General features: G+C 52.3%; 1 protein-coding gene across 2 annotated transcripts; it reads right to left on the bottom strand.

The window, feature by feature from the left end:
* Positions 1–1,037: 1,037 nt before the first annotated feature.
* On the bottom strand, positions 1,038–15,240 carry GTF3C4 (general transcription factor IIIC subunit 4). 2 transcript variants are annotated; one of them, XM_078864194.1, is made up of 10 exons: positions 14,801–15,240; positions 14,193–14,379; positions 11,233–11,462; positions 9,337–9,486; positions 7,875–8,060; positions 6,113–7,622; positions 4,380–4,582; positions 2,847–2,977; positions 1,839–1,927; positions 1,038–1,292 (listed from the first exon to the last, which is right to left on the bottom strand). In XM_078864194.1, the coding sequence occupies exons 1-10, from the start codon at positions 15,029–15,031 to the stop codon at positions 1,228–1,230; spliced, it is 2,982 nt and encodes a 993-aa protein (XP_078720320.1). In that variant the 5' UTR covers positions 15,032–15,240; the 3' UTR covers positions 1,038–1,227. The 2 variants fall into 2 exon arrangements, with proteins under 2 accessions (XP_078720320.1, XP_078720319.1); XM_078864193.1 differs by having other exon boundaries at positions 6,173–7,622; positions 14,801–15,126.
* Between the last annotated feature and the right edge of the window lie 10,606 nt (positions 15,241–25,846).

The following is a 25,846-nucleotide window of genomic DNA, read 5'->3' on the forward strand; positions in this document are numbered from 1 at the left end:
ATTTACAGATGTGAGGTAAGCAGAAGGTCAAAGCACGAACTGTTAGATCTGCTGACAGAATATGAAGACACCTTCTGGAAGGATGTGATGGATTGCAGAGACCGTATCAGACGGTCGGACGATGATCTTTTCTGTCTTCCATAAAGAAGGGTGCCACCACCTGCTCATTACTGAGAGTTGAGGAACATTGTCTCTTGAGACGGAAGAGACGGGGATCATACGGAAATCATCGGGCGAGTTCGCTTCTCCTCTGGTGGTCTAGAAAAAATGTGGACTCTATCTGCACAGACTTCCACTGGGTGTGTAAGGCACAAGTGTGCATGTGACTGGGTGTGAGAGACAGTTGTGTGTGTGACTGGGTGTGACTGGGTGCGAGAGACACGAGTGAACGTGTTTACAGAGCTGTGTGAGACACAAGAGCGGTGCGTGTGCCTTGACCGCTCTGCAACACAAGACTATTCCCAAACGTGGATGCAAGAATTGCACCTTCAGGCAAATGGGGCCCAGTCATTCTCGATCTGCTTGAGTAATCTCGGTGATCTCTACAGTGACCATGAATTCCTTGGTCAATATGAATGGGCGCTGCGGTTGCGAGATGTTAACTACCTTGCCTGGTATACCGGGGGTCGTGGGTTCCATCCAGACTGACGAATACTGTATATTTGGATTGTGCGCATCGCTCTCCCTCCCCGTGGTCACGTGGATTTTTCTCCGGGTCTTCTGGTTTTTCCTTCCACATTTAGAATCAACATGCATTTAGAGTATTTGTCTGCTATACATTTCTACACGATAAGCCTCTTCGTTGGGCAATCATTGGTGGCCAGGTCGGTTCTACCTCAGTTGGCCTTACCTGTGAGAATTTTTTTTATAATTTAGTTTAGAATGCTCGTGTAAACATTGTTGAAGCGAAGATTAACGTCGGCAGTTCCCATGAAGATATCGGTCATTTGTGGTCTGACGGCAGGAAACGCCCCCGCGACAAGCCACGCCCATCGCCTCCCGTCCGGCGGACGCACGCAGGAACAAGGAGGTGAAACTTTTAAAAGTTGTTTTTATTGCTGTCCGATCGGTCGAGAAATAGGAACCTATCATCAGTGGGGGCATTAGAACTGGAGCTGTAAAGCGCAGCCCCGTTAAAGACAATGCGATGTGAGACGCGGGGGTGGAGGGGGGGGGAGTAACGCGGAGCTGGGCCTAGAGGCTGCACGGTTTTGTAAACGTGGCACCTCACAAGTACGGCGAGTCACAGTAGATGCACGGGCTGTCCAGGTGCTGCTTCATCCACTCGGGATCTGTGACGCGGTGGACACAAGAGACGTGCGCTGAGAGTTAGACATGTACGTACACAGTGGCAGCAATCGTGTTGCATGGAGTTAATATATAGTATCTGATTATAAGCGCTTGAAAATGGGTTGTTTTTATCTTTATTATTGCGCTTTTTCATTCTGGAAAGGCTCAAGACTTTTTCAGCAGGGCCATGCCAAGTTTTCACAGTAGGTAGCGATGTTGCTGCTGCTGTGTGTAATCCTAATGGAGTAATTTTCCAGCATTGGGATATTTAGCCAATACCGGTTACATTGTTTGTGTTTCTAGCTATGGGAGGAAACTGGAGAACCAGAGGAAACCCTTGCGGAACAGGGGGAGAGAACATACAAACTCCACACAGAAGGATGTCTAAGTCAGGAATTGAACCAGGCCCCTCTCGCTGCGAGGCACGATGAGTGTTACCACTGCGCCACTGTGCCGCCCCAAGCTTCTTACTAACGACACTTGTCTGGCAGTGGGTGTGGCTGTAGCGCGGAATAGCTGCTACTCTGCGTCCGTGTTGTGCGAGTTACCCGTGGCCTTGGGGAAGGCCGCCACGCTGTCGTGGAGGATGCACCGCCGGTACCGCCACGTCTGGCAAGCTGCGAATGTCACCGCGCACCTAGGAAGAGCAGACACACCGCGGCGTTTTGCGCGCGGAGAGACGACATGGCCGTCGTGCTGAAACGGGGCACCTCGCACGCGACCGCCAGAAATCACTGGCGTGGGCATTCCAGCAAACTCAACCGCCATCCATAATAAATGTACTTTTTCTGTTGGGTTAGATTGCGTAGATATAAATGCGTCTCACTCTTCATCCGACTTAAGCCTCCCTTTTGTGGGTTGCGAGGGATTACAAAAAGGGATGGCTGAGAGAAAAACTCAAGGAACTCCTCGGCACATTAAACGGCCTCATCATCCCTCACACTGCACCGCTTTGGAATTCCCTCCAACCGTCTTCTTCTCTTTTACCAAACTCTTGTAATAACGTTGGCTCAATTCAACAAACGTGTTCCCCATTAACAACTTCGACAGTGCTCCATTGGAACCTCCTTTGCCAGTAGCAAAATATGATAATTGGTTTTGTACCCTTTTATCTGGCAACAAAAATGACACCTTTTTTACAAGGAGTCATGTTTGCATTGACCACAATACCTGCGGTCGGAATGCATACAATAAACACAACTCTGATAATGTATGCACTGTCCTTGAAATTGATTGGTCCAAATCCGAGACAGCTTTCTTAGAGCCTCGTCTCACATGGTGTTGGACCAGATGACGCGTTTTGACCAGATGACGCCTTTTGACGTCTGGTCCAACACCATGTGAGACGAGGCTCTAAGAAAGCTGTCTCGGGTTTGGACCAATCAATTTCAAGGACAGTGCATACATTATCAGAGTTGTGTTTTTTGTTTGCATTCCGACCGCAGGTATTGTGGTCAATGCAAACATGACTCCTTGTAAAAAAGGTGTCATTTTGTTCGACAGTGCTGTTTTATTGCTGGCCGCTTGATGTCTTGGGACCCCATGCGCTCGCTCACCTGAGCCACTGATGTCCATTGGCACAGGTTGCTTGGACGTGCGACACGAAGGGGATGACCGCGGCACACAGCACGCACTTCTCCTGAATGTCCTGCTTGCCGATCTTCTTCAGGATGTTCGCAGCCAGCACCTGTGCATCCGGGAACGTCGCCGTCACCGTCACTCTCACAGGACGGCACAACCTCGTGCGCCCAGGCTCCCGCAGAGCAACAACAAGCAACAAGCTTCGCGACGTCATGGTGGCTATAAAATGTGAACTACCTTGCCCGGTATATAGGAGGCCATGGGTTCAATCCTGACCCTGATGCCTGCTGTATATTTGGAGTTTGCGTCTCTCTCTCTCTCCGTGGTCCTCCGGGTCCTCAGGTTTTTTCCTCCACATTAAGAATCAACGTGGGTTTAGAGTATTTGGCTGCTATAAAGTTACACATGATAAGCCACTTTGTCGAGCTATCATTTGTGCCCAGGTTGATTTTGAAAAAGAGCTACGTAGCTCAGTGACCCTTAGGATAAAACACACATTCTTCTTTAGTCCAGCTCTACAGAATTGCTTCCCTACCTTTAATCTCGTGAGTGTCTACCCAGAAGAGCCTCACTGAGTCTCAAGACTCCATTTCAGGAGGGTCCTGCGAAATTTCGCAGTAGGAGGGGGAAATGTTGCTGTGTGTAATACTAATTGGGTATTATTTCAACACCGAGTTGTTTTTCCAATACCAATTACACTATACGGATGTTTTTTAGCTGATGGGATGAAACCGGCGAATAGAGGAAACCCACACAGGGCAGGGTAGAACATACAAACACCACACAGAAAGGCACTCGAGATGGCAACTGAACCCAGGCGTTTCATGCTGCGAGGCACCAGTGCTACCACTGCCCTACGCTGCTGCCCAACCTGTGGTCCACGGAACGGTTGCTGATGCAACACATTTCACAAGGCGCCAGATCCATTCCTGCACGGTGGTACGAGTAAATGTTTTGAGGGTTTGACAGTGGGCCGCAGTACCCATAAAGGTTTGGAACCACCAATAAACGTGATTAAATCGACGTGATTAAAACAAAATTTAAGTATTTAGGCCACTGACTCAAATCGAGAAAGGTGATTGAACCTGTGGAAGAACGGACAAAAAATTTACTTTCAGAATTATTTCGAGGCTTGGCATCACCTGCGAGAGAGAAAGCGTGCAAGCCGCACTAATCGTCGAGTATTTACTGCGTGTGTGTGTACGTTCACTCTCAGACAGCGTTGTCTTTGTTACTGTTAGTTTGGTGTCATCACTGTGCTTATTGGTAAAGGTGATTTAGTTGGAGGGGGTTACCAGCCTTCGACACTTCACGTCGTCTCAAGGTGCACCTAGCACGGCACAAGCGCCGGTGGTGACATCACCGCCACTCAGCGGCGAACAGCGTTTGCCGCTGCTGTTGATGTCGCTGCCACGACCGCTCTTTGACTCGACTTGACCAACAGGCACGACATGGAACACGAGAACCTCACGCACGGCCCATCACGACAAACGGCCGCGGGAACGTGCCTGTGCGTCGGTGGCGTGCGCGCTCGTGTCCCCGCTGGTGATGAAGCCGAGCAAGCCGCGCGCTGGCAGGTGCAAGTGCAGGTCGAAGCGCGTGCACAGGAACGCCCTCTCCAGGACACGGCACGCCGCTCCCCGGGCCAGCACCCTCTCCCTGCGCCGGATCTCGGCCAGAAGCCAGTCGGCTTCCGTCTCGCGCTCAGCACCTGCGAATAGACATATACACATGGAATAGTAACACGTAGGGTTTCGCCAGCGATTTGATTCCTGGCGAAACGTCGTACTCAGATTGTAAATGTTGTGGCTTTGCTCTCCAACACACCGGTGTGCTGTACTAGTGTAGTGTGTTTAAAAATTATTCGCACCGACACGTTGTAACAAGTCACCTGCTTACACTTTATTTGCCTATTCTTGCACCAGTTGTAGGCACTCCTATAACTATCTGTACGGTCACTTAGATCTAACTTCTTCCTACTCGCCTCCTTCCCACGTTTGTCTCTCCACATTTAGATAATTTTGCTGCTATAAATTTCCGCATAATAAGCCACAATGTTGAGCTGTCATTTGTGGCCAGGTCGCTTAGGCAAAATAATCTAATACCTCAGTGGACTTTGCCTGGTGGGATGGGGATGGATTAGTTGTGTCTGTATGCGTTTGGGTGATTTGTTTCCCTCTATTGTACTTTCACTATCGTGTGTATTTTTTGTTGTTGTAAGGTTCTTACCCTGTGCCCCTACTGGACATTGTGAAAAAGAGCTTTATAGCTCATCGGATTCCTCCAGTATAAATACATATTCAGATTCTGACATCGGCCGCAGCCCGTTCCCAAACATCAGATGCACCCCGGATGGGTTGTGTAATAAAATGTCTTTTTTTTATGTGTAGAGACAGACATGGGTTCGTTTTAAAAAGGGAAGATTGTTGTGAGACGTTACTTAATCACACCATGACACCTGACACTGGCTCCACGTGACCAAGCGTTTTACCCTCGCTCTGAAGGAGCCATTTTTGCCTTACACACCACCGAGTTATTCTTTCGAGTCTCAATCATAGAATGTTTGAGGCCGTTCATCCTCTAAGAAATGTAGGGCCCAGTGCAAATATTGTGTAGATTCACAAAACTTAAAATATTTACGTAATTTACACAATAAGACAAAGATCCCCCATGTAGCCTTAACAGACTGTTGGGGCAAGTGCTGCTAGCGAGCAACTCTGAAGGCCGGCACGGCGCATGAGGGGGTGGGTGGCCAGCACCACGCCCGACCGCCTTTGTCTCCACCAGTGACGATGTTTACACACCACACCAGGTACTCATTTGAGGCCGAGTCGACCTAGGGGTGGCCCAGAACTGGCTCGGATAATCATCACTGATGTTGGCCGTGAGCGGGAATCGAACTTGTGTCTCCGGGTTCGTAGCGCATCGCGCTAACAGCTACCCAATGTGCACAATTGGCAATGTATGCGAAGCATTGCTCTCCCGTGGTGTATATAGAATACACAGAGGCGTTGTTGACAGAGGTTTTAGTTTGAAAAGCACAGTTTGAAAAATATGACGATACTAACAGTGCTTTTGTTGACTTTCCAGGGATCAAGCAACCCGAGCCTCTGCCATCAAACTCCAGTGAACGAGACGGCTGCTGCTATTGTATGTTTTGCTGATACACGCAGCAAAACGTTACCAAGCCATCATCGGCGTTGCGATATCCAAGTCTCTGGCACAAGTCGCTGGCACCCACCTTCACCGACAGCCTCCGTGCTCTTCATTCTTGTGGCGTCTGCAGTGTTAAATTCCCCACCTGCGTTACTACCGCCGTCGTCATCGTCGTCATCGTCCTCCTCGTCTTTGATGCCGTCCACGCTCTCGTCTTTGACGCCGGACGGGACGCCGTCGCCGGCCCCGTCTGGACCGGTTCCCGTGGCTGGACGAGGCCGAGCGAAGGCCTCCGCCCCCACCGGCGGCCAGCGTGGCCGCGGCCTCCCCCGGGCGTGGATGGCGAAGCGCAGCAGATAGAGCCTGACGCGCGTGAGGTAGGCGGCCCAGCGGCCGCGGTCCCGCGAGCGCACGCCACCCTCCTTCGCCTCCGTCAGGCGGTCCAACTCGGCCAGCATGGTGGCGGGCACCCGGCCTCCGACGTCGAGCGAGTGCGAGCGCAGCACCTCCAGCAGGTCGGCCCGCAAAAACGCCAGGCCGCAAGCGGACAAAGAGGGCGAGTCGGGCGGCGGGACGGAGACCAAGCGCCTGAAGGCCTCGTCCGGGTTGACGAGCGAGACGAACGCGAGCGAGTACGTCCTTTGCGGAGGGTGGAGGCCGAGAGTGACGGGGAAGTCGCCGTCCGTGTGGCCGCCGTCTGGGTTCGGTGTTTTGTGGTGGCGCGCCGCCTCCGCGGCCGGGTCTCGCTCGCCGGCGTCTCCGAAGCCCAGATCTTCGCCGTCTCCCCGAGTCCGTTGTTTCTCGGCAGATTCGTCTCGCCCCGGTTTGCCCTCCTGGCCCGGTGCCGCCTCCTCCTCCTCCTCGCTGTCCCCGCCGGACAGCCCCTCCGTGGTGAGCAGGGCGAGGAAGGCTCCGTTGGGTGACACCGCGAGGCCGCGGACGCGCGCGTGGCCGAGGGGGCCCGGAAGCCTCATGACGCGCTTCTCGAAGCGCACCCATCGTCTCTGTCCCGCGGCGGCGGGGATGCTGACGCTGACGTCGCCCTCGCCGCCGCTGTTGCACAGCACGGGCCACACGCAGCACAGGGAGCCGTCGGCGGAGGCGGTGTAAACCACCCCCCCGCCGCCGCCTCCGCCGTCCCCGTCGCCCCAACGGTTCGAGCAGACGGCGGCCATGCCACAGATTGGCTGCGGGTGCAGGCCCGTGACGTGCGCCGTCTGCACGCTCATTCCTCCCCCGCTCACGCACACCACGCATGCCAGCAGGTGAGGCCCGCGGGCGGCGAGCACCACGCTCGTGCGGCCGCACTGAGACGTCGACGAGGGCAGCGCGCCCGCGTGGGGGCTCGCCCGGGCGTGGGAGACGGCCTTGGGGGCGGCCTTGGGGGCGGCCTTGGGAGCGGTCACTTGTTCGGTGACGCCGATGCCCCCGGCGTGCCGAGCGGCCGGCGTGCCCGAGCCCTGCGAGGAGGGGAGCTTCGCTCCGTGCACGCTCGTGTCGCCCGAGGGCACCATGTCAAGCGTGCGGATGAAGTTCACCGACAGGCCATCCTGGCTCGACCACAGGGTCACTGGCTGCCGCAGTGTGAAGTAGCCCTGCAGCACAATAATGCACAAGGCGCGTCTGCGTTTTACTTTGCAAGTCGACAAGACAAACATTCGCAACTATCCCTGCCCTTTAGTAGCGCAGAAGGGGCAATGTGGTGGTGGTGGCAACAATGACATACCCCCGCACTGCATTAGTTTGCATTCCCCGTTGAGAACCATGCAATGTGCGTGTAAGATCCGGCAAGCGGTGACAGAAAAGTAAAGAGAGACAACCATGACAGCCATGCTGCTGGTGAGCACCTTGACAGCAGAGAGATTGACCGGCAGGAGGCGCACTTGCCCCATGGAGTCTCCCACGACAAGTCCGTTGATGTTCTGCGAGCCCACGTGGCAGGCCCACCAGCTGAGCGAGCGCGGGTTTGCCAGGCCCGACTCCAGCACCGAGCCCAGCACCACGTGGGCACTCGTGCTGGCCGGCACCAACACCTGCAAAGGACGTACGGTGAGAAGCGGAAAACCGAGTGGTGACTGGTTGGCGAGTACGAGGTACGTGTGTGTACGCTGAACTTATTTCGCACCATACGTAGACAACCACCTCCTCCTTCTCCCCATCCCCTTTACCCCCAATTTCAGTTCTTCCTCCCTTGGCTTTCCCTCCCCCCCATAAAAACTCTGACGCTCGCGGTTCCCACCAGGGTGGGGCAGTGAGCCCAATGTCTCCCCTCCTCTAAACCCAGCTACACAGAGTTTGGGGACTTCTTCTGTCCACGGAGTTTCAGTGCCCAGCCTCCTCACGTCGTGGTTTGTGATCTGTCATCATCATCACGATCCATGGGAAAATAGCCCATGTATCTTGATGTCCACTGAACATCTCGTCATTTGTTTCCACTTTTCTTTGTCTTGTGCCAATATGTTCAAAGTAGTGGCCACATCTTTCTGGCATCAACCTCTTTCTGTTGTCGCCAAGCCATCCTCTGTCAGGTCTTCCTCTCTTTCCGGTTCCTTCCATTTTTCCGAACGCACTTTTAATTTCCTGTTGTTGTCCATCTTACTATAGATGTGTCGAAATGGTTCCACAATTTACTTCTCATCACTGCCTCCATCATCATGTCTTCTTCTATGGGGCAACCTATTTATTACTTCTACCTTGGTCACTCTCATCATCATCACGATCCATAGGCTTTGTATCGGGCTCATGTTTGTTGTGTAGTAACTCTTGACACCCAGAAAACTTGCAGAGGAAGATGGAGACGAGGATTCTTACATAGGGCTGCTTGCCGTTTATTCACACTCTTGCACACTCTTATACACCGTTAACACTTTCTACCCTCGACGCTTACATCCGTAATGGCGCACGTCAGAACTATGTCCTTTAAGGGGACATCCCTCAGCTATCTACGCTCTGGTATGGCTTCCTTTATGCCTACCCCCTCGTCTGCCCCGGGCGGGGGCTCATCCAACACTGCCCGGCGACGAGGTGAAACCTCTACATCTCTAGCCCTTCTTCGACGGCTGGGGTGTCCCCACGCAAGCTCTCGTTCCTCTTCCCATGGCGGCCACTTCACTCTCTCTACGGCGACCCCGCCCTCATCCCGGGGTCCCCCTTAAGTACCCCGCCGCCTCGATGACATGACGTCATCACGTCATCCCACTCCTCTACAGATGACATGACGTCATCCCACTACTCCTCTACATATTGAAATACAATATAAATAATAAAAACAAAGAGATCCGGCGGAGTTGCGAGCCGGTGCCTCGGTACCTGCCAAACGACGATGTGGCCGCTGGCCATCATTATGGCGAGGAGGGCGAAGCGAATCTCCTCGCAGGTGCCCGTCTTGTCTCTGACGCGCGTCGTCGTGAACATGCGCGACCACTCCACGCTCACGGGCGCCTGCATCTGGCTCCTCCGCTGGGAGCACACAACCACACAGAAAGACAAAGATCCCCCATATAGCCTTTAAAAGACTGTTGGGGCAAGCTGTTAGCGAGTAACATCTATGAAGGCCGACACGGCACATGAGGTGGTGGCTGGCCAGCACCACGTCCGGCCGCCTTTGTCTCCCTAGTGGCGATGTTTACACGCCGCACCAGGTACTCAATTGAGGCTGAGTCGACCTCGCAAAGGCCCAGAACTGGTTCAGATAATCGTCACTGGTGTTAGCCCTGAGCAGGAATCGAACTTGGGTTGCTGGGTTCGGAGCGCAGCACGCAAACCGTGACACTACCGCTCCCCACACACACAATCATATTCACACAAAAACAACCGCCATTTGCCACTAAGTAGCGGTGATGTCACCACGGCACTTGTGCCAGGCCAGGTGCATTTTGAGGCCACATTAAGTGTTGAAGATTCACTGACAGGTCATGGGACAGAGCCAGCTGTGCCCCCTACCGTGCCAACTTGCTGCATATTAGCCAGCCGGCACTCCACTCGTTGTCGTGAGCATCGCTCCTCTGCCCTCCGTTGTTGCTGGAGGAAGACTGCCTCCTACTGCCCAGTAGCGACCTTCATGAGCCTCCTCCAGAGGCCAATCTTGACACCGATGGTACCAGTCTTTGGCAAGTCCACTCAGCTCCACATCCTCCTATACCTCATCCGTCCATCTCTTCTCTAGCCCGTGTCGTGCCTAATTAACCCCCTCTATCTGGCCAAACAGAAGCTGCTTGACATGCGGTGGTTGGGCATGCGGGCTACATGCCCCAGCCAACACAGTCTTGCCTGCCAGAGGAGCTCACCGATGGGAATGCGACCAGATCTTTCAATGATTCGAGAGCTCCTCACAAAACCCAGCCTGGTTAAACCCAGGATGGATCGTAGGCAGGCCGACCTGAATATTTCGAACCGGCGCACGCTCAACCACACACACAGCTGCTCACCCGCACGGTCACACGGACCGACACACGCGCTCACTCACGCGCTCACGCCCAGCACGCCGGCAGATACCCCGGCGCGAAGCGAGGGCCACAGCCATGGCATGTGGGAGGTGGCCGGGAGGCTCTGGGGGATAAGGCCAAAGTGCCTGCGTGGTAGATGCTCACCACACCTCAAGAAGCACAACAGCCTCTCTGGTCAGTGCGGGCAGGTGAAGAGGAACCTAGGCCCGGTTCAAATTCGACTTGCCACTTGTGGTAGCCGTGGCCAAGAACTAAACTCGGGCAACTGATTTTAAAGCGAAGCGTGATAACCGCTGAATCACCTATCCACCGGCTTCCTTTAGGTTGTTTTATTTAAACTCGAATTACTGCTCTAAAATGCTTTGAGTGGAAGCCGTTCCTTGCATAGATCCGAGGTAGGGCATCCCTGGGGCAGGCCGACCCCAGGCAAGGGAGCAGGCTGGGGCTGGAGCCTCTTCCCAGACTACTTCATTCATCCCTTTACTTCTGCCCGTGGACATGGGATATGTTTGATTTTAAATCGCTCCATAATCTGAAACTGAAATGAAAAACACGAGGAACTGATTTGCATCGACATGCGAAACATTTGAAGATCGCGGCAAAGATTCACGAACAAAAGTATCCACACAATTAGCTCAATGGTATTGGAGCTGCATTACACACATGTAAAAAGAACAAGATTAACAAAGTTCATGTCGATGCATCACCGACAGCGGAAACTGGCGGTGAAGCAAAACAAGGTGCCATGCGTGGGACGAACCTTGAATTCGTCAAAGTCTTTGAGGGAGGCCCCATCAGCTGCGTGGTAATTTTCCTTCTTTAAAATGTCTCTGTACATTTGGGTGAGGTCGGCGAGGCACGACCAGGTGTGGACGTCGCGCTCGGCCCACACCCACAGCGAGACGAAGCCCTCCGAGGAGAGGCACACGAGCAGAGAGCGCCCACGCACGTCGCACCCCACGGGGCTCCAGCGTGCACACACGCAGCCACCTGCAGCCAGCGCACACAGCCATCAGTGTGACACACAGCCACTCACGTCACTCACACAGCCATCAGTGTCACACACAGCCACTCACGTCATTTGCAGAGCCACCAGTGTCACACACAGCCACTCACGTCACTCACACAGCCACCAGTGTCACACACAGGCACTCACGTCCCTCACGCAGCCATCAGTGAGACACACAGTCACTCACGTCACTCACACAGCCACCAGTGTCACACACAGTCACTCACGTCACTCACACAGCCACCAGTGAGACACACAGCCACTCACGTCACTCACACAGCCACCAGTGTGACACACAGCCACTCACGTCACTCACACAGCCGTCAGTGTGACACACAGCCACTCACGTCACTCACACAGCCACCAGTGTCATACACAGTCACTCACGTCACTCACACAGCCATCAGTGTGACACACAGCCACTCACGTCACTCACACAGCCATCAGCGAGACACACAGCCACTCACGTCACTCACACATCCACCAGTGAGACACACACAGCCACTCACGTCACTCACACAGCCACCAGTGTCACACACAGCTACTCACGTCACTCACACAGCCACCAGTGAGACACACAGCCACTCACGTCACTCACACCGCCACCAGTGACAAACACAGCCACTCACGTCACTCACAGCCACCAGTGTCACACACAGCCACTCACGTCACTCACACAGCCACTCACGTCACTCACACAGCCATCAGTGTCACACACAGCCACTCACGTCACTCACACAGCCGTCAGTGAGACACACACAGCCACTCACGTAACTCACACAGCCATCAGTGAGACACACAGCCACTCACGTAACTCACACAGCCACCAGTGTCACACACAGTCACTCACGTCACGCACACAGCCATCAGTGTGACACACAGCCACTCACGTCACTCACACAGCCACTCACGTCATTTACACAGCCACCAGTGTCACACACAGTCACTCACGTCACTCACACAGCCACCAGTGAGACACACACAGCCACTCACGTCATTCACACAGCCACCAGTGTCACACACAGCTACTCACGTCACTCACACAGCCACCAGTGAGACACACAGCCACTCACGTCACTCACACAGCCACCAGTGAGACACACACAGCCACTCACGTCATTCACACAGCCACCAGTGTCACACACAGCTACTCACGTCACTCACACAGCCACCAGTGTCACACACAATCACTCACGTCACTCACACAGCCACCAGTGAGACACACAGCCACTCACGTCACTCACACAGCCACCAGTGTGACACACAGTCACTCACGTCACTCACACAGCTACCAGTGAGACACACACAGCCACTCACGTCACTCACACAGCCACCAGTGAGACACACAGCCACTCACGTAACTCACACAGCCACCAGTGTCACACACAGTCACTCACGTCACTCACACAGCCATCAGTGTGACACACAGCCACTCACGTCACTCACACAGCCACCAGTGAGACACACACAGCCACTCACATCATTCACACAGCCACCAGTGACAAACACAGCCACTCACGTCACTCACACAGCCACCAGTGTCACCCACAGCCACTCACGTCACTCACACAGCCACTCACGTCACTCACACAGCCATCAGTGTCACACACAGCCACTCACGTCACTCACACAGCCGTCAGTGAGACACACACAGCCACTCACGTACCTCACACAGCCATCAGTGAGACACACAGCCACTCACGTAACTCACACAGCCACCAGTGTCACACACAGTCACTCACGTCACTCACACAGCCATCAGTGTGACACACAGCCACTCACGTCACTCACACAGCCATCAGCGAGACACACAGCCACTCACGTAACTCACATAGCAATCAGTGTCACACAGTCACTCACGTCACTCACACAGCCATCAATGTCACACACAGCCACTCACGTCACTCACACAACCACCAGTGACACACACAGCCACTCACGTCACACACACAGCCACTTACGGCACACACACAACCACCGGTGACACACACAGCCACTCACGTCACACTCACAGCCATCAGTGAGACACACAGCCACTCACGTCATTCACACAGCCACCAGTGTCACACACAGCCACTCACGTCATTCACACAGCCACCAGTGTCACACACAGCTACTCACGTCACTCACACAGCCACCAGTGAGACACACAGCCACTCACGTCACTCACACAGCCACCAGTGAGACACACAGCCACTCACGTCACTCACACAGCCACCAGTGACAAACACAGCCACTCACGTCACTCACACAGCCACCAGTGTCACACACAGCCACTCACGTCACTCACACAGCCACTCACATCACTCACACAGCCATCAGTGTCACACACAGCCACTCACGTCACTCACACAGCCGTCAGTGAGACACACACAGCCACTCACGTAACTCACACAGCCATCAGTGAGACACACAGCCACTCACGTCACTCACACAGCCGTCAGTGAGACACACACAGCCACTCACGTCACTCACACAGCCACCAGTGTGAGACACAGCCACTCACGTCACTCATATCCAGACTTCAGCCACCCCTTGTCAAACCAACTTCTGAAGTATGAATTATCTTGAACTTCTTTCGCACCGTACATAGCCAAACGTGCTAATCAGAGGTGTAGCAAACTGACAAGTCTCAGCCCGGTCCCCATCCTAATAAATCGGTTTTTTTTCACACAACTTGGAAAATTCCAGCTCTGTGCATCGATGCTCACCGCGCAGCGGCACGTTGGAACCGTGCGTGCGTGTGAAGCCGCGGTGCAGCGCAAACTCGTGGCGATCTGCGGCTCCCAGCGTCCCCTCCTCGCCGGCCTCCTCCAGGTGGACGCGCGCCGCCGCCGCCTCCTCCTCCTCCTGCTGCAGCTGCTGCCCCACGGACACTGCGGAGGTGGCGGAGGGGATCTGTGGGGACCACGCGCAACGCCGGAAACAAACGCACGCGGTGCTGGGATGTTTGTGGTGGTGGTGATGTTGGTGGTGATGTTGGTGGTGATGTTGGTGATGATGATGTTGGTGATGATGTTGGTGGTGTTGATGTTTGTGGTGATGTTTGTGGTGGTGATGTTTGTGGTGGTGGTGGTGATGATGTTTGTGGTGGTGGTGATGTTTGTGGTGGTGGTGATGTTTGTGGTGGTGATGATGATGATGTTGGTGCTGCTGTTGGTGGTGATGATGTTTGTGGTGATGGTGATGTTTGTGGTGGTGATGTTGGTGGTGTTGATGATGTTGGTGGTGATGGTGATGTTTGTGGTGGTGATGTTAGTGGTGGTGGTTGTGATGTTGTTGTTGTTGGCGATGCCCCGTGGCTGCCCCCCCCCGGCACCTGCAGCGCGGTGACGCGGAGTCGAGGCCGCGGGTCGCCCACCCCGGGCGCCTCCTCCTCACCCCCGCCCAGCAGGAGGATGTCGGCGACGCGGACTCCGCGCTCCGAGCTCACGCTCACGCGCTCGTCCCGCGACCACTGCACGGGCTCGGGGCCACGGGGACGCGCGCCCAGGCGGGACGGCGCCGCGTGGAGCCGCATGGGGGACGCGACCCCCCCACCCCCCCACATACTCCGCACGGAACCCCGCCGCTGTCCCTCTGCGTCTGCACGAGCACGAGCGCGGCGCCTGGCGGTGTCGCTCGCCTGCCGGGTAGATGGTGCGCGGGGCGCTCTTGCTGCGGTGCGCTGGCCGGGGACGTGCAGGGCGCCCTGCCACGTGTGCGTGTGACCGCGCACGTGCTCACACCCTGAACGCACGGACCAGGGCGCGCGTTTGGCAGCGGCCGATTCGCGGCGCGGAGGCGACGCCAGCTCAGAGGGATTCCTTCCAGGAGAGCCGCGTCACTTCGGGGCGGGAGGGGTGGGGGGGTTCCCCCGTCTCGTCACCAAATATGGACACCCGCCCACGTGGAGAAGAGAGAACGACGTCGTCGTTTGTTCGTGGGTTTACTCTCCAACACACAACCGGTCGAACCAAAATATCTATTATGAATCATAATATCGCCTGCGAAAACCTACTACGTACAAAGGTTGTGATTGATGCGTCGTATTTATCGGTGGATGGCGGTTGATCAGTTTAACACGAAGTAGGCTTTCACGAGCAATATCATGAAAAGGTTTTGGGTTAGAATTCCTCAATATAAATGTGTCATTAACCCACCAACACCCGGATACAGCCAGTTAGTAAGGTTTGTCATGTAAACAACACGTGCCAAGCACAAATCTGGAAAATTGCCTGATGAAGTTGGTTGCAATCAGAGAAATATCGTACTGATATTGTAAATGTGGTGGGTTTACTCTCCAACACACCGCGGCTTGCTGAAGTAGTCACTAATTGGCACGTTTTGTTTACGTGACAACCCATTACTAATTCGCTGTAGCGGGATTAACGACGTATTTATATTTACGCGATCTAATTCAAACAAAACCCATTATTCTGAACAACTTCGTTAGCTGAACGTTACACCGCCTCATTATCTGTCCCTCCAGTGCCTTGTTGTATGTGTCGGGTTATGAAATTTTGATGAAAATAATAAAAATTTATAATTTTCCGAAAAATGCGCAAATCGCAGTAATTATGTTAATGTGTGTATTAATATGCATAAATTATGATAATGCGTGTAATTATATGCATAAATTATGATAATCGCGGAGATAATCGTAGTAATTTATGCGGATGCTTGCGATTATGTTAATGTGTGCAGTTATGATAATTAGGCTCAGCTTCGTTTATCCAGTGTAATATCAATCAGGATAACACGATTATCATCGATTAAACGTTTACCGATTATCTTAGTGTGTGTTATGATATTTTAGGTCACCAGTTTCAGATCTCATCACAGGATACAGTACTCAAGAACAAGACAGTTTTGCATGGACTTGGAAGGAACACTCGATATGCTTTTGTGATAACAATTTTATTCTAACAAGCATGTGACATTCTATCATGCAGGTCAAACATGCGTCAATAATTCATGAATAACCAAACACTTATGCATTTGCGATATCATGCATTCGATTAATATGAATAACTAAAATTCTTATGCAATTACGAGACTATGCATTTGACTAAAATGAATGACTCAAAACCCTCCTAACAACCAGGCATCTCATTAGTTCGTTTTTTTATCGATCACAATCGGCGACTGGCCGAGTTTGAAACAAGCATGACACACTTCATTTTGCGGTAATAAAAAAAAACTTATTGTATCCCAGAGGCGAAAGTGTATGTATATACTGGTGGGTGAGGGCGTGTTGCGGGAGAGCTAATCTGGCTCTGTTTTAATTAATTCTTCGGCGAGACTCTATGACAGAAGAAACCGGTTTGACAAGATTTCCTCTGTGTTTCCTTGAGTCTGTATGTGGGGAGCGATACGACCTCTCTGCTGTCTGTGCGAGCGGCAGCTGAGACTTTCTCCGCTGTGAGGTGAGCGGCGGCGCTCGTTCAGAAGACTTTGACTCTTTTCCTCCACGGTGGGATGACGAGTCGGTTTTGGTGGATGCTGGTCGATCTGGGTGTCGCTCGGTGTCGCTCGTTGTCGCTCGTTGACGCTCGCTGGCGCGCGGTGGCGCGCGGTGGCGCGCGGTGGCGCGCGGTGGCGCGCGGTGGCGCGCGGTGGTGCGCGTTCAGCGATCTCTGCCTTTCCTGCGGGTTGTTCGCTGGTCGTCACTCTGACGAGGAGCGATGCTTCGTTCGTGGCAGGGTGGACGTTGGCGTCTTTGTTGGCTTCACTCGCAGCTCTGCGACTCAGGGTAGCGATTCTTCTCAGTTGGTGCAGACCTCGGCTTGTAGCGGCACGTCGCTAACCCGCGAACCTCGTCATTCTGGATGACGAAAACTTCTTGACGATCTGTGGTGGAGTCGAAGCCCTGGCGACGAGATGGGGCTCAGAGCCCTGGCGATCTGTGGTGGGGCCCGTGGCCCGGATGATCTCTGGTGGCGATGTGGGGCTCAGAGCCCCTGGCGATGTGTGGTGGGGCCCGTGGCCCGGATGATCTGTGTTGAATGGATTTTTTTCCGGCTTATATTGAGAAAATCCACTCAGTTTCCCGAGTTGTTCAAAGTCTGTCATAAAACCTTCCCTGGGTGGGACCATCTGCATCCGTGTGTGTGTGTGTCGTGTGCGTGTCCGTCCGTGTGTTCCGCGTGCGTGTTTGTCCGTGTTTTTATTAGCTTTGAAGACACAGCTGTGTGTCGTTCTGGAAGGGGGGGGCTGGGGGCCTCGTGACGGCGCCACCGAAGTTATCCATTAGCCAGACCGATGATTCGTGTCGAGTTATATATATATAAAATAAATATTCGAATCCATGTTTTTGTTACTGAATAATATTTGTCGCGAAAACCTACGCGTTAAGCGAGCTTAATTATTCCCTCCCTTGCTCGGGATCATATCTTTTGTCTCACACAGCTTAAGTTGTTTTGGTTTGGAAGTTGAAATGCGACTTATTTCCATTATGCCCCAGTTATGCCGAAACCGTGTTCCCGATGTTTCATCGTGACCCGATCTCTCATGGAAATGTTATTTCCTTGCGTGTGCAATTTTTGCTGTCCGTGTTGTGGGAAGACAAAGACGGTTGTTTCCACGGTGGAAGCACCCGGCGCATGCGCTTATTTATTTATTTCCGAGAGCGTGTTAATTTCCTTTGAGCCATTGCCCCCTTTATGGGTGTCATTTCCTCGCTTTTGTGCCTGCGTGTGGAGATCCTCTCGGAAAGACAAAGACGGTCGTGTTGCTCGCTTCCCATGGGTGTTGTGTTTGGTTAATTTTGAGAGCCTTATCCGCCCTTGATTCCTCTTCTTCTTTAATTCCGTACTTATTATTTGACTTCGTGATTATTTAATTTGGTATCCCGTCTAGGAATTTTGTTTTGGGGTGACTCAAGTCATAATTATTCTTTGGTGCATCGGCCCGGCCGCGTAGAAATTATTTAAGGTAAGTAATGTCCGTATTTAATTAACAATTGATGAATCGCGACTCTGGTGTAGACTGTAGTCTGTTTTCCAATTGGAGTAAGGATGGATACTGTTTGCTTACTCTTCATGGCTAAGTTGGTAATTCTTTATCTAACATGGTTCAAAACCCGTCTGTGTTTTTTATCGTCAATGTTGTTTCCTTTGTTAAGAATATAATTATATATTCCTCCGTGGTGCCCGGCCCTGCAAGGCTTTTTCCGAGAGGGTGTCATTCCAACCCCCCGCCTGCCATTCCCCCCTCCCTTGTTCCTCCTGTGTGAAATTCGGGGAGTTTTATGACCTTGATTGCCCCCTTTAGTCTTTTTGAAAGGCGAGGAATGTGCATCTGTGGAGGTGTGGGGGCGTGTTCGTTCCACGTTGCCCCGTGTCTATTAAAAACGATATTATATCTGTTGGCAGAATAATTCTTAAAAATAATAATATTAAAAAAATTAAAAAGGGGGTACATACACAACAGCCTCCACATCAAATAAACAGTACAGTATGCCGATTTTTACACATGCCATCAGCCACCCGGCTCTTCCTTCTGGGAGTGCATAATTTCAAAACCATTGGGTAAAGACAAGCAACACTGAACCGGTTTCGACATACAGCGTCTCATCAGAAGTCAGGTCGAGCTTGACTCAATGTTGGTGAACTGCCAAATGTTGGATATCTACAGGGTGTTTCAAAAAGATGGACCCAATTTAAAAGCAGTATATTTCACGATGGCAACATGTTACAATTACACAAAAAGTTACGAACGGTTTAATGAGTTTTACGAACCATTTTATAAATGCTTTATGTGCCCTCCACCTGCTGTACGGACAACATCGAGACAATAGTTGAATTTGTCCTAAACGCTTTCTTTTGTCACCTGCACGAAGAGCCTGGACCATTTGCAACCGGTATGGCCTCATGATTAAACGTCGCCTTAACAGTCGCCAGACAGTCGTATGAGGAGGGATCGCAAGTTCTCGGCTGGCACAACGAGTGGACTTGCGCGGGCTATGCAGAAAACTCTCTTGAATTCTTCTCACGTTTTCCTGAGGTGCGTGGTCGCCCTGTGCTGTTCTCCTTACATAAACAGCCTTTTTCCTCAAATTGTCGGTACCAACAACGAATGCTCTTTGACATTGACCAATGCCAAAACGCCATTGAAACGCACACTGCACCGCAATTACGGATTCAGTCTTGCCGAACTGCAGAACGCAAAACGCCCATGAATGAGTTTCATTCATGGGCGGTTCGTGGTTGCAGAGATATATCGATTTCAAATCGGGTCCATCTTTTTAAAACACCCTGTATATATACGGGCGCCGCTGGCGGTGGCGAGATGTTAACTACCTTGCTTCGTGTACATGAGGTCGTGGGTTCGATCCTGATTCTGACGCCTGCTGTATATTTGGAGTTTGCATATTGTGGTCGCGTGGATTCTTCTCTGGTTTTGCCCACCACATTATTAAAATGGCCACGTGATAATCCACTTCGTTGAGCTATCGTTTGTGGCCACGTCGCTTCTTAAAAAGAGCTACGTAGCTCAGTGGGCCTTATCTGGTAAAATAAAAACTAGTTTAATAGTTTCATATTGTACATGACACAAAATAATAATTAGCGTCAATGTGAAGAATGTAAAAACCAAAATCAATTCGCAGATCGCCAATCGTAGCGGCTCGCGCACTGGTTCAATCTCCCAGTGCGGCAGTTGAAACAACGACGCAGATTTATTAAATCCCCCTCCTCCCTATCCAACTGGCAATATACATGGGCACACCAGTGTCGAGCCGCACGTCGCGTCTGGCCAGCGTGAAAGAGGAGACCAAATTGCATCTAGAGGTCTCCTCTTGTGTAGTCAGTTCATTACCCACGCAAAACCCACTGAAAATGTATTTCTTCAGAACTTTGTGTTTAGTTTCTTGTCTTTTCCCCGCACCTCCTATAAAGTTGGCTACATACAGTGTGAGAGAAGTTCAACACGTATATTGTGGAAGCCCTTCTGCTAGCAGCGGCGTGAGCAAGCACTTGCATGGCTGCACCTGTACCTTGTCTGTGTTGTGAACGCGGCATCGCGTTGTGTTCATGGGGTGTCACGGGACCGAGACAGTTCTGGAGCGGACGAGGTAAGGTGAGTTAGAATGTCAGTCACGTGTCACTCGAAGTGGCAACACCAGCATGCAATACTTTATTTTTTTAAATACTTCACCTGTAAAATCGCGAGATGGAACATCTCGTTTTCAAGCGTGTCTATTGACACACAGCAGACACGTGATGACACTGTTACACAAAGACCCCCCCATATAGTCTTTAATATACTGTTGGGGCAAGTACTGTTAGCGAGCATCTACTTATACACATGTAGTGACATAGAACGGTCACTACTGTGTCGGCCCGTACGAGGGCTGGGGGCCCCAAGGGGGTGCCTGGGGGGTCACGTGGTGGAGGGATCCAGACCCTCCCAGAGGTGGGGGAAGGGAGGCGTGGCCTGGGAAGGGAGGCGTGGCCTGGACAGAGCCAGCCACGCCTGGGCGGAGCCGGCCACGCCAAAGCAGATATAAGCGTGGTGTGAACGCAGAGCGAGGCTGTTGTACTGTACTCCGAAGTGAAGACATCATCGGTCGTCAAGTCTCGAGTCGTCGTCCTGGGCCAGGCAGGCCGCTGCCTGCCTGGTCCAGTCTGTGTCGCGTTGCAGAGTGTTAGTGAGTTGAGGAAGGTGGTCACCACCTCATGTACAGTGTTATATTACTTACCGTTTAATAAATAGTGTTGCCTCCAAGCTGCGTGTGTGTGCACCTAATTCGAACCCACTACATTTGGCGTCAGAAGTTGTGGAAATATAAATATTGCTAGGTGTTATCCTAGGGAAGTAAAATGGGCACACGAAAAACAAATACAAAACTCATCTGGACGCCTTCGTACGACGGGGATGGTGTGACGACCATCCTTCGGACAGCCCCGGGGATGGCAGCCCCGGTGACAGAGAGAGAGAGAGATGGCGCTGCACGCGGAGCGGCGGGACTGGCATCGCACCGCTGCTTCGCCGCCATCGGGAACGGAGCGATGGAGCCGCGGGGAGAGGACACCGTCGTCTCTGCGGGGGCTAGCGGGGGGAGGCCCGGGCATGCGGGCCACACGGTGGGGCCGCCAACTCGGCGGCTGATCGTGGCGCTGTTCCCGCCAACTCGGCGGCTGGTCGGGGCGCGGTTCCCGCCAAAACGCCGCTCCCGCCAACTCGGCGGCTGGTCGGGGCGCGGTTCCCGCCAAAACGCCGCTCCTGCTGCCGAAATGCCGCTCCCGCCGACATCAACGCCTGCAGAGGGGGAGTTCCAGCCTTCTGCTCGAGCGCGAGAGGTGGATGGGTTCGCAAGAGCAGGCCGTGTTCACCATGAAAGATTCTTCAGGCCGTCCCAGTGCTCCACCTTGCCGCCCTCCGCTATTCACAGTTTGCCAGGCGAGTCGAGACATGACAAGCACCCGGCCCCAAGAAAAATAATAATATCTTCACCCATCTTGCGTGTGCCGGGTTGCGATCACGGGTGTTTTTTTTTTTAACTCGCTGGTTTGCGGAGCGTGTTCGTCCGGTTGTGTGTGTGATAAATTGACGCGGCTTCCATGCGGGTATCTGCTTGTAACAGTGTTGTTAATTACGGCGGTGAGATCGGTATCTTCTGGGTGTAGTTAATGATTAATTTGTTGTTTGGTGTCCCGAGCTCCGTTGATATCCTGTAGGTTGCCGTGTTAATGACTCGTGTTGTTACGTCGTTTTGTTGCGAAATCGCCATTGTTATTGTGTATACTGTATGGAGTTTCGCTCGTGATTGTCACGCGTAACTGTCAGAAACTTTGATCGTCATTGTTGCCAATGTACAGACCGTATGGAGCTTTGCTTGAAATTGTTAACAGTGTATGGACTGTTGGGTACTTGCTCGTGATTATTTACTATGTACGGATTGTCTGGAGTATTGATTGTGTGTGTTGCCATGTGGGGACTGGATGGAGCATTGTGCCAAATGATTGACTGTACGAACTTCGTATACTGCATATACTGTATTAATCAATTCGGCAATTCTTGGGGTTTGTGTCTAGTTTTTTTGCTCTCAAAATTCGAATGCCCTGAGTCCCATGGTTAATGTTGAAGGGGATTTTGAAATGACAGGTTCGGTTTGTTTCAAACTCACTGGTTGGTTCCTGTCCGTTGTTGCACAGATGATGTATTTTGTGCGGGAATGCCCCTTGTGTTCTACATGGACCGGGGGTGCGTTTCTGTTAATTGCCATCAAATTGCGTTGCTCTCTCCACTCGGTTGGTACAGCTGCATGCTGCAATGCGAGTCTCGGAGATGATGTGTACGGATACGGGATGTGAGGTGTATTGTTGTGACCATTGAATATTCGGGATCTTCACAAATTGTGCGTACCTGTTCGGCATTGGATCAGTTCTGTGGGGGATCATAATTCAAATTGTATGTGTTGTGATGGTGTTAAATTGCGATGGTGACATGCTGCCAGGGATTTGGAATTGTGGTGCTGGCTGTCACTTATCTTGGGGTGCAGATCCTGACCAGGATGGCCCAGTGAGAGTTGCGTGTCTAACACGAACATTGTGGTCCCGTCATGCTGTGTCTGACGGCTTGACCTGACAGCCCGGAGATCGAGACACTCCGTGGCTTGTCTAGCCTAGTGGGCTGTGCGTTCACATGGCTAAGAGAGTGTGGTCCCATCATGCTGTGTCTGATGGCTTGACCTGACGGCCCGGAGAGTGAGACACTCCGAGGCGCGTTGAAAAAGTGGGCTGGAGATTCGTAGTGTTCAGGTGGAGTTGTCCCGTTACGTTGGGACTGTATCCCTCAGTTTTTAGGGTGCATGTTGTGCAGTGAGTGAACGATGGGTCGTCTCAGCTCGGTCGGTACAGCTATATGCTGCGATGCGAGTCTTGGAGAGAGACTGGGTTAAAATCCCCCCGATATGGCCGACGCGTGCTACTGGTTGTGACGCCGCGTCGGAAAGGCGGTGGGGTTGTAACATGAAAATTCCCCCCCGCTATGGCCGACGCGTGCTACTGGTTGTGCCGCCGCGTCGGAAAGGCGGTGGGGTGGTAACATGGAAATTCCCCCCCGATATGGCCGACGCGCGCTACTGCTTGTGATGCCACGTCGGAAAGGCGGTGGGGTGCTAACATGGAAATTCCCCCCCGATATGGCCGACGCGTGGTACTGGTTGTGACGCCGCGTCGGAAAGGCGGTGGGGTGCTAACATGGAAATTCCCCCCCGATATGGCCGACGCGTGCTACTGGTTGTGACGCCGCGTCGGAAAGGCGGTGGGGTTGTAACATGGAAATTCCCCCCCCGATATGGCCGACGTGCGCGGGTTTTAGGATGGAGACGCCATGTCGGAAAGGCGGGGGGGGTGCTATTGGGTGACTGTCATGTCCGCAGAGCGGAGGCGAGTGTTCGTTGAGTGATGCCTCAGGAGGGTTTGGTTCTCGTCACAGGCGGCAGTATCTACCTGGCACCTTGGAGTCGCCGGTTATGCCGACCGGCTACGGACTGGGGGGGGAGGGAGTGGAGCATGCGTCAGCTACTCCTGCTCCTCCTGTTCTTGACTCCTGGGGGGAGGGGCCGTGCCCTTTGGGCCGCTTCTGGTTCCCCAGGCCCGGCCACATGGACTCGTTGAAGACTGGCTGCTCTACATGCCTCTCAGACTCCTTGCTCATTGCCTACGCCGTCGTTCCTATGGCCACACTTACATGTCGGTGCATGAGTGATTCTCACAGGAAGGCTGTGCTGGAGCGTAAGTGGGTTAGCCAGTTTTCATGTATATTTGTTGTTAATTCCCCATTTTCTATGCGGTTTTCTTCCTTTCACCCTCGTCGATTCTGTGTATATTACGTGATTGTATTTCTTATCGGTCGCCGGTTATTTATTGATGTTGCTGGTTCGGAGGCACACCTTTTCGATGTTTCACAGTTGTGTTACAGCCGGGGACGGCTGTGTGTTTATACAGGGGGGGGTGATGTAGTGACGTAGAACGGTCACTACTGTGTCGGCCCGTACGAGGGCTGGGGGCCCCAAGGGGGTGCCTGGGGGGTCACGTGGTGGAGGGATCCGGACCTTCCCAGAGGTAGGGGAAGGGAGGCGTGGCCTGGGAAGGGAGGCGTGGCCTGGACAGAGCCAGCCACGCCTGGGCGGAGCCGGCCACGCCAAAGCAGATATAAGCGTGGTGTGAACGCAGAGCGAGGCTGTTGTACTGTACTCCGAAGTGAAGACATCATCGGTCGTCAAGTCCCGAGTCGTCGTCCTGGGCCAGGCAGGCCGTTGCCTGCCTGGTCCAGTCTGTGTCGCGTTCCAGAGTGTTAGTGAGTTGAGGAAGGTGGTCACCACCTCATGTACAGTGTTATATTACTTACCGTTTAATAAATAGTGTTGCCTCCAAGCTGCGTGTGTGTGCACCTAATTCGAACCCACTACACACACACAACATACACAGACCAGCCCACAGCAACATTGCCTATCAACAGCACTGGCAATCCCACTTCGGACACCAATCTGTCACGCGACGCAGTCTGTCTGAATTGGTGGCAGAAGTGTATCGATAGTTACATGTTACCGTATTGAGCGATTGTGCTGTGGTCTGGGCTTATTGTTGTTCTATCTTCCCAAAGCTTGCATCGATTGTACAAAAAATCGGCAGGAATTAATACACTTTTGCAATTTGTACTTTTTTCTTGATTAATTTTATTTATTGTGACTTGTTTACCTTTCCTATACTTTGCACTATCGGTGTTTGTATTTTGTTGTTGTAACTTTCTAACCCGCCCCAACTGGACATCTGTGAAAAAGATGTTCATAGCTCGTCGAATTCATTTATCCAGTGGATGAATGAATTTAGTCAGGATGAGGGTTCGGCATCGTAACGCGAGACCAGAGAAACAAATCAACTCTGGGCAATAATCGACTCTCCAGTATCACATTCACTAAGTTGGTTCATAACCTTGGTGAACATCATCAATCTATAACTACACACGACGGCAAACTCTGTAGACAGTTGCCAGGTTGCTTCTGAAAAATAAGTGAATACCTCAGTGGGCTTTGCCAGGTAGGATGGGATTGGCTTGGTTGTATTTGTGTGTTTGAGTGATTTGTTTACCTTTCTTGTACTTTGCACTCCTATCATGTTTTTGTATTTGTCGTTCTTACCCCATGCCCCTACTGGGCATCTGTGAAAAAGCTTTATAGCTCATCGGATTCCTCCAGTATAGATAAATATTCTCATTCTGAATATAAATGAATATATAAAAGTATACAATTACTTTAATTACAAATATACAGTACATACATGTTGCCATCTGGAGAATGTGTATTGATTAATTGTGTAATAACTGATGTGATGTCTCAACGTGGGCATATCAAACAGCCAGCCATATGTTACGTCGA

The sequence above is a fragment of the Lampetra fluviatilis genome, chromosome 17, assembly GCF_964198595.1.
Source record: "Lampetra fluviatilis chromosome 17, kcLamFluv1.1, whole genome shotgun sequence".
Classification (NCBI taxonomy): domain Eukaryota; kingdom Metazoa; phylum Chordata; class Hyperoartia; order Petromyzontiformes; family Petromyzontidae; genus Lampetra; species Lampetra fluviatilis.

Excerpts from the sequence above, each read along its gene's own strand:
- GTF3C4 (XM_078864194.1), bottom strand. The coding sequence starts at position 15,031 with ATGTGGGGGGGTGGGGGGGTCGCGTCCCCCATGCGGCTCCACGCGGCG. Across the intron at positions 7,623-7,874 it reads TCAATCTCTCTGCTGTCAAG|GGCTACTTCACACTGCGGCA; the intron begins GTGCTCACCAGC and ends ATTGTGCTGCAG. Across the intron at positions 1,928-2,846 it reads AATGGACATCAGTGGCTCAG|GTGCGCGGTGACATTCGCAG; the intron begins GTGAGCGAGCGC and ends TGCTCTTCCTAG.